Source organism: Papaver somniferum, chromosome 3 (genome assembly GCF_003573695.1).
Source record: "Papaver somniferum cultivar HN1 chromosome 3, ASM357369v1, whole genome shotgun sequence".
NCBI classification, from domain to species: Eukaryota; Viridiplantae; Streptophyta; class Magnoliopsida; order Ranunculales; family Papaveraceae; genus Papaver; species Papaver somniferum.
This window is the reverse complement of record NC_039360.1, coordinates 91,441,225-91,450,769: the sequence shown is the minus strand read 5'-3', so window position 1 is coordinate 91,450,769 and position 9,545 is coordinate 91,441,225. Positions and strand designations below refer to the sequence as shown.

General features: G+C 35.9%; 1 protein-coding gene across 1 annotated transcript; it reads left to right on the top strand.

The window, feature by feature from the left end:
* Positions 1–548: 548 nt before the first annotated feature.
* Positions 549–4,912, top strand: LOC113356809. Its single transcript, XM_026600039.1, has 7 exons — positions 549–1,089; positions 1,169–1,286; positions 1,469–1,655; positions 3,589–3,736; positions 3,829–3,974; positions 4,152–4,255; positions 4,607–4,912. Exons 1-5 carry the CDS (start codon positions 989–991, stop codon positions 3,860–3,862), a joined length of 588 nt encoding a protein of 195 aa, XP_026455824.1. The 5' UTR covers positions 549–988; the 3' UTR covers positions 3,863–3,974; positions 4,152–4,255; positions 4,607–4,912.
* The last annotated feature ends 4,633 nt before the right edge of the window (positions 4,913–9,545 follow it).

The window sequence follows — 9,545 nt, the reverse complement described above, 5'->3', positions numbered from 1 at the left end:
ATGTGAGGCGAAGAAATAGGAACGCCACCATGACTGGAGCTGAAGCTTAAATTAAGAAGAAGTCTAGTTTAAGAAAACGAATTGGAGAAAAAAACTCTGTTTTAAGGATAGGGTTTTAGAGAAACCGAGAACAGGTCTGTTGGGAGTTGGGAAATTGGGGTGTTTTATGGGAGATTTTGATGTTCTTCTGAATAGATTTCCTAATGCAGTTGAATAAGATCGCCCAGCAATGGTGTTCATTGTTGATTGAATTGGAAATCTTCGACATTGACAAAAATCTAGTGTAAAGATAATTTGATTAGAGGTTCGTACTGATTATTGAACCTCTAAATAAAAAAATAGATTACGGTGCAGTTCGTGTTCAAAAGAAAGGGAAACTGATTCTAATCTTACACAACACCCGGTTCTGTCAACGGGCCCGGTTCTGTCAACGGGCCCGGTTCTCATCGAACCCATTTGAAACAGTCGGATCCAGTTTTTGGAAGTGAGTTGGCTCAAAATTAGGAAAGTGGGTGTCTACGAAAACTAGGAAAGTGGAGTTTGTTGATGGCTCTAATCAGAAGAAACCTAAGTAAGGTTTTGTTGGTTTGAAGGGAGAGGCAGTCAGGCAGAGGCTTTTCGTTCTCGTCTACTGTATTTCTTTAGCTGGAATTTTTCTTTTAAGGGTACTCTGCCGGGGTTGTCTTGGTCATTTTCTACTGTCTGAAATTTTAGGTCTTAGGCAATCCAATGTTGAAGATTTTCAATTTGATCAACAGGCAGTTGAAGAACACCTTTGTTTCATCGTCAGCACCATCATCGATGAAGCTATTCGTTACCACAAATTCCTCTATAAAAAAACATACTTTACCAAACAAACACACTTATCAATTTCTGCACAACCTCAACTCCAAAACATAATCTTTTTCCCAATTCGTTTTCTCATACCAATATACTTAATTTTAGTTTTCGTAGATTTTCCTCTATATCCTCTCCTCGCACAGAAAGTATGGTGAATTATCAAGCCTCTTTGTCTTCAGAGGTCAGTGGCTTAAAAATGAAGCATCTTTTGCCATCAATTCCAGTTAGGGCTTATTGCTTAACCGATAGGTTTGTTAGTGTCATTTTCTGTCATAGCCTTTTGTGATCGTTTCATTGTTTTCTACAATTTTATGTTTTTTCTTTGCAGAATTGATTTGGAAGGGTTAATGGTTGAGAATCAAGCCAATTTGGTCCCGCATGCTCCAGGAACTGGCAGATATGCTCTTCTCAGATTTGACCAACTTACTAATTCTCGTGCTCCTCGAGTAAGTTCAAATTAATTCGTTTTATTAAGTTTAAGTAATTTAAAGCATCCATATCTGAACAAACTGATGATCCCATTTTATTGTAACTCGCAGTTTAGAGTTCTATAGCCACCAAAAGTTACAAGCTTTACTTTGTTTAGGTGCGATGGTTCCATTATAATGTATTGAATTCTTCATTTCAGGATTTGGGGGCTAAGTTAATTGGAATTTCTCACTCTTACATGGTGGTTTCCCCATATGGATCCGTCACAATGTTTAATATGCATGATCGCGAAGTTGGTAGGTACCTGGAAATTATCAAAAGACATGCTTCAGTGTCGCTGCTTGAAATGATTAAGTGCGGTGGAGACTCGTCACATAATTACATCGGTATGATATGAAATTCTCATTCTTAAGTGCTAATTTCTTTAGGAATAACCTTAGGCATCTCGCGTAGGGGTGAAATATGTTAAGATTGGGGGATGTCTATCAAGTTAAGATTGAGTCAGATCCAAGTTAAGAATTTTTTATTTTTTTTCAAAAGCCATCATAGAGGTGACGTTAAACCCACACTAGCAAAAAACAGAACGACACTTTAGCCGCTTTATGTTGTTCTTATTTTTTAGCATGCTGCAGATGTGATCATGAAAGCTTCCTGATAATTCGTTGGCTATTTACTGAAAATAAATAAATAATGGGTGTTAATAGTCAGAAATTGCATATACACAAAATCTTGAAAAGTGGACGGTTATCATGGTTATAAGTTCATAACATAATCAGGAAGGGTGTCTTTTCGTTCCCACGGGCTTGAAATTACAGATTGATGTATGATTTTGATTTTGGATGTTGTGGATCAAAATTTTCAGAATCTGACCGTAAGATGTGACGGTAGGATGAGATTATTGAGTCTATAAAATGTGAAGTGATGTATCACCATCTCGCATCAGGACCTCACATTTGTCACTCTGCATCCAACATTCTGAAGTCCTGCTTATTTGAGCAACCGCCATGACTGGGCCTATTTGTCTATGCAAAAGATTGTCAATAGGCGTGATATCCACCTTCTCTTATGATGATGATTTAACCTGGCTTAGAATCTGTGAAATGTTTAAATGTTGTGTTTTGTTTATGATGATGATGGTCTTACTTTTATCCTAGAATGTCTACTTCTATTCCTACTCGCAACAATGAGATTTTCTATTTTCTCTCAGTTTGAAATCTTAGAGAAAGGTCATGTGGTGGGCTCTTGAAAAGAAAAAAGTCCCCACAAAGTACGTTACCCTCATCAAAGATATGTACGATGATGTTGTGACCAGTGTCAGAGCATGTCTAATTGATTGATTATTAACTTCCTTATTAGGATAAGATTGTACCAAGGGTCAGTTTTGAGCCCTTACATTTTCTCCCACAAGGGATATACAAGGGGAGATCCCCTTACATTTGCTGATGATTTGATATTGACGAGAGTAGGGTAAGGGTTGATAGACTCTAGAATCCAAGGGTTTTAGATTTAGTAGGACTTAAACCGAGTATATGAGGTGTGAGAGAAGCAATGCTAGAGCAGAGGATAGAGATGTCACTTTGTACGGACAATAGTACAGTAAGGGTACTTTTCGACATTTAGGATCAATGCTGCAGGGTAATGGTGAGGTTGATGAGGATGGTGGTCATAAGACTGCGATCAGATGCACAATGTTGGTGGGCTACTAAATGCAATACATTTATAAGATGAGTGTAGCAGAGATGTGTATGCTGCGGTAGAGTTGTGGACATACTAGACAAGAGTGAATTAAAGTATACACGATAAACTTGGAGTGGTGCCGGTCAAAGCTTATTCAACAACGAATGAGATGGTTTGGACATCTCTAACGCAGACCTCTAGAGGTACCAGTTCGCAATGGATCGCAAAGCCATACCGTGATACACGTGGAGAAGTGTTAGTATAATTAGGATATGAATCATTACTACTCCCTCCGTCCAGTCTGTACAGGTGGAAGACCAAGAAAAACATATGGATTTCATAAACATCTATTTATTTTTTTGCTAATGTATCCTTTGCTTTTTGATGAAAACTGAAACATTAAATTTGTCTTAATGTAATACGACTATCATATTAAGGGTATATATGGAAATAATTATCTAGGAATTAGAACTATACCTATATAAATGGACAACATTTTGGGAGGGAGCAGCATTTTGGGTGGCATTACTTTTTACTTTATTTTTTTTCCTTTTTAATTTTGGTAACTTCGACATGGCCTACCCGACTTGTTTGGAACTAAAAGATTGGTTGTTGTTGAATTCTATTGTTATGTTATTATAGATTACGAGGTGAGAGAACAGCCGGATTTACACACGTGGATGCAAGGTGGGCCAAACCATATAATGCTGCAGCACTTGAACATTGATGGTATCTGTACGATTGTAGTGTTCTTGGGCAAAGTGTTGCTCTTGATTACTACTGTTGCCTGGTATGTCCTTCAAACTGCTAGCAAGGTCCCTTACACCTTTTTTTCCGTTATCAGTTGAGCACTCTTTCAATTCTGCTCTTATCCTCTTTCAGGTTGATGAATTGGTTAACGAATATTCACCTGTAAATATTGGATTGGAGGGAAGCGGTACTTGTAGAAGCTGGATAAAGCAAATTATACTGTTATGTAAAACACAGGAGATTGCAACTGCTATTTATAGGTTTTGGCTATCTGAGAGGCAAGTACCTATTTCAGTCATACTGATTGATTGGAATCTTTGTTGGTTAGCCTATAATGAATGAGTGCATTAATACTTGCAAGGATGATGATAAGAGTTCAACTTGAATTGTAAGTTTGTGTCGTATTCGTGTGTCTTTATTAACAGTGAACCTGCATGGGCTATTCCTCTGTTCAGATCAGATATTGCTGGGAAAGAAGATACCAAGTAACTACCTTCTGGACAACTTTAACCTTGCTCAGAGATTTAAGGGCTTGGATCGTAAATTTAAGATTGGAGAGGTAAGGGTATTTTTCTGCATGTGTCTATGATATGTTACTTTATAAATCAGTCACCTCTATGCTCTATATATTGATAACTTGAGCCAGTTAGAAATAGTATAGTAATCTCTAGATTTTAATGTTAATGCTATTTTTTGGTTATGCCTTAAGAATTTACATTCATATAGATCTTGTTATATGAAAATATTTGATGAAGTAAAATACGTATCTATAATAAGGAACCAAGTTCCTTGTGGTTAATGTGCACATTTTTGCAGCACCGGATTTTGTCGCTTGCCTAATTGTTAACTAGGTGTATATCATTCAATAATATCCAACATACATTGAACTTATCTGATGTCTCTTTTGCAGCTAAATAATGACATTGTTGCAGAGCGATTAAAACAACTGTTTGCAACCATGTGGGGAGTTTTTATTTTTTTATGCTTGGCTTTGATATCATTTTCACCCCTAGGGTTACTACTCAGTATTCTGAAGAGAGTCGAGAGACTTATCCCACTTGTCTCACTTGAATAATAAAAAAAGCTGGTCGGTGATATATTTATATCCTAGCTTAATTGGGGGCCATGGAATTTTGTTTGCCCCCAAATTTTTCAAGGGTGTAAAAATCGGAAGATGAATATACTATTTTATCCTTGATTAAATTTTTTTCTTCAAGTAACGACCCTCATTAATGACCCTTCACCGACATTAACGACAGTTTAGGGTCGTCATATACATCATGATCAACACAATAATGACTCTAAACTGTCATTATACACTAACGATTCTTTTTAGAGATTAACGACAGTCTATAACGACATTTCTAAAACATTAACGACTATTTAAGTCGTCAAATGCGTAACCAAAACAGTAACGACCCTTCCAAAGGGTCGTCAGGGAATTGATCATTTTTATGACGACCCAAAACTGTCGTACATTTCCGCCATTAATGAATCTTCGACAGTTTAGAGTCGTCACTTAAACAGTCTAAACATTAACGACTGTTGAGGGTCGTCAATGAAAATTTTTAATACCTTGACGATTTTTCATACTATCTGGGCAAAAAAAAAATTAGACTAAAAATTGCAGATAAAAAATCTGGAAAAAAAAATTAAACTCTAATTAAGTAAGATTATCACTAATTTTAACTCTAATCATTTAGGGACATTTTAGCCATTTAAAAAATAATTTTATAAGGGGTGACCCAAATTAGGTTCTGGTGACCTTTTTTGTCCTCTAGTGCATGGTCCCCAATTAATTCCGATGGCCCCCAATTAAGCTAAGATTTATATTTATATGTTTTTTTTCCTGAAGGTAATATTTATATATAGTAATGTTATCTTTATGTTCTTATACATCTTATCTAGTAATGTTTTTTTTTCTCGGTAAACAAACTGTAATTTTATTAAGATTCAAGGTTTGTTTTTTTGAAAATAAGACATATTAAAGCCAAAGGAAGCTCCTAATCATGTGATTCAGTCTCGTTGGAGATCATCTCTGGTATGGATGTCTCAACCATGGTTGAATCAGATGGATTAAGAACCTCAGGTACAACAACATTTACTGAAACTAAAGAGTTTGCTTCATATGCTTTCACAATATCAAAAGTAATTCTAGGAATTAAAAACGAAGGTGCATAAGCATTCGAGGAGTTTTGTGTTGATTCTTTCCTCCCTTTTTTTGCTAAGATATCAACTGCTCCATTTGCTTGCCTGTCTACTAATTTGAAACCCAAAAAAAACTCTATGTTGCCAATTTTTTCACTTCATCTAGGATTGCGATACATTGCCATTGAACAGAACTCTCTCTTCCTTGAACATACAGAATAGTTGCTTGATTATCTCCCTCAATGAGCAGGTTTTTTATCTTCTTGTTAATGGCCCATTGGAGCTTTTTCTGTTGGTGAAGCTCTGAAAGTTCCCATTGCTGCTGCTCTGAAGTTACATGTATAGTTTCTCCAAATCAAACCAAAACCTGCATTAGACTTGGCAGAGATCCATGAGGCATCAAAATTTATTTTTGAAGTGCTTATATCTGGACATTTCCATAATAGATCAGATGAAGAGTTCATTAGTTTAGGTATTGTGTGTTTTGTGAGTGTGTGAGGATGCCAATATGCATAATGTCTTGTGATTGCGAAAGCTAACTGAGAAGGAGAAGAAGACTTATTATCAAAAAATCTAGAGCATCGCTCTTTCCACATAAACCAACACTTTGTGGAGGCTAAGGCCATAGGGATAGATTCCCCATTTCCTGTTCTCCAACTATTATAAGAATCTAGAAAAGAAATAGGAGTAATAGGGTTAGAGGATACTCCCTAATTTGCGTGAGGTGCTAAGTTCCAGATTTCTTTTGCATATGCACAATCAAAAAACAAGTGTTGTGTTGTTTCAACAGCTTGTTTACAGAATATACATTCCGTTTCCACGGTTCCTAGTTTATGTCTAGTGGGAAGAGCGTCTTGGATACATTTTCAAATGAAATTTTTTACCCTTTGTGATGTATCCATTGACCATAAACATCTCTAGAACTTCTTGTTTTCTGCTGTAACAGAGTTGGTTGGATCCTGCAATTTTGCATATAGAGATTTAATAGAAAATTGACCGTTTTTGGTAAAAGACCATCTTAACCTATCTTTTTTCAGATGACCCTTAAAATCAGAGTACGGTCTAATGCTTAGGATATCCGTGACTGTATATGGTGTGAAAAGACTATGTAGAGTATCAAGATTCCACTTCTGTGTGTCAGAATTAATCAATTCTGACACATGTGTTAAAGAGTTGTTGTTTTGAGAGAATTCTGCACCTTCCAGGTATCCACTTATCATTCCATATGTTAATTGATTTCCCACCCCCTACGAATTTTTTTATATGTTCTATGCCTTGGAGGATGCATTTCCAAATCCAAGAAGAGCTATTTATTTTCTTTGAGTGTAATGCACCGTTTTTTTTTTTTTGAAATATTTTCCTTTTAGTATTTTTGCCCAGAGATCATTTGGACGGTTAAGTAGCCTCCAAGCAATCCTACTAATCATTGCTTGATTTACTTTATTTGCATCTTTAAAACCTAGCCCCCCGTGATGTAATGGTTTGCACAGAAAACCAAAGGATTTGATATAAATTCCTTATGTGTTTGCCCAAAAATCACGCTGAATAGCATTTATTCTGGCAGTGATTTTCTTAGGTAGCACAAAACATTCCATGATGTGAATTGGCATGCCAGAGAGAACTGATTTGTTAAGAACCATTTTACTTGGTTGGGATAGAATGTTACCAAGCCATTTTTTTATTTTATTTTTCCATTTTTTCGATGATGGTGTCGAAAGTTTTAAGTTTGGATCTATCAATGAAGAGAGGGACACCTAAGTGAGTGTCTTTTATGTCTATTTTTTTTTTATTTTCATTAATCTAGATATTATCCCTTTATGTTTATTATGAACCTTTTTTGCTAAAAAAGAGACCTGATTTCGTAAAACTGATAACTTGTCCTGAAGCTAAGCTAAAAATGTTAATTACATCCAGCAGGTTCTTACAACTATCTAAATCGGCTTCTGTGAAAAGTAAAAGGTCATCGACAAAGAACAGATGTGATATATTTGGGGCATTTTTTGTTAGTTTTATTCCCTGATTTTTTTTGGTCGATTCATGATGTATCAAAAGTCTTGAGAAGACTTCCATACATAAAATAAATAAGTATGGGGATAATGGATCCCTTTGCCGAATGCCCCTTTAAGGGTCGAATTCTTCGCAGGGATTTCCATTAAGCAAGACAGCTATAAAAGGGGTGGAAATGCACTGGAAAATTAGTGTACACCAATCATCGCAGTATCCAAAAGCTTTTAGAGTTTTGACAATGAATTGCCAACTGACCCTATCAAATGCTTTTGACATGTCCACTTTAACTCCTATATTGCCAATTATTTATTTTTTACTTTTCTTCATCGAATGAACAACCTGATGAGATTTGTCGAGAAGAAAGAAAAGCTGACTGAAGAGCAGACATTATGTGTTCTAAAGTTTTTTTAAATCTGTTAGCTAAAATTTTAGCTATTATTTTGTTTGAAATGTTAGTTAGACCGATTGGTATGTAATCAAAAGGAGTTTTAGGGTTTTTACCCTTGAGGATTAAGAAAAGAAAGGTTTTGTTTAGATCTTTATGTAAGACTTTGTTTTTGAAGAAATTTTGAATAACACTCACAAGTTGGAAGTAACTGTTACCCAATTATTTAAAAAAAAAAAAAAACTAACCGGAAAGCCGTCTGGCCCAGGTGCCTTATTTGGTTTTAGGTGTTTCACCACTTCCCATATTGTTAGAGCATTGCTCGGTTGAACCCACCAAGCGTTGGTATGTCAAGTTTGGTTGTCATATTTTAGTGAATCAAAACTCATGTTAAGAGTCGCTTGATTATGTACTAGAGTCAACTTCGTATAGGTTAGCTTGAAAGTATTAGGATATGAGACATTACAAGTATTGTGAATTCTTGAAGATGTGAAGAAGCAAGGAACTACAACAACAACAATCATCCTTCCACTTGAGGTTTGTGATATTTGACTTGAACTGTTTCATTCCCTAACGTATCTTTCAAGTCGTGCGTATTGAAAACATAACTGCGAAGCATATTTAAACTCTAGATAGACATAGTATTAAGGAATACAATACGAGGTTTATTGTTTAACCATTAAACTTTGTAGATAACACATCGCCATAATCATTTGAATGCTATTGTGATTATGTATTGGTATGAGGTGAGGATTTCACCCTAGGGAAAAATGTTTTACATGTCTTCTAAGGAAGTAAGTTCATAAACTTGTTTGTGGATCGAAAAGGAATTTTCCAGGTGTTATTGGTTTTGTTATTCATTGCATATCTTATGAACAACCAATATGTGTGATTGAGTATAACCGCTCACAACTTGTTGTGTTCTTGGTAGAACGATTCACAAAGGCCTGACTTATGTATTGGTATAACTTTTATTAGTAAAACCGATCTTAAGTAATCACATGTGGTATGATCGGATTTGTATGTCTGACCAATTCTGGGAAAGGGAAACCGATCCTTGTAAGGGGTGCAGTACATCAAGGGGAATTGATCCTTGTGTGGGGTGCAACAAGGTTTATAGCAGAAAGGGGAACCGATCCTATGGACATGAGCAACACATTTTTAGGCAAAGGGGAACCGATCCTATGGACATGTGCAACACATATAAGTTAGATACCGTATATATGTGGGGAACCGATCCTAGTACCTAGTCAACCGAATTTTGGAAAGCTAGTGTCACTATGCACAATACTCACATGGAGTTAGAACC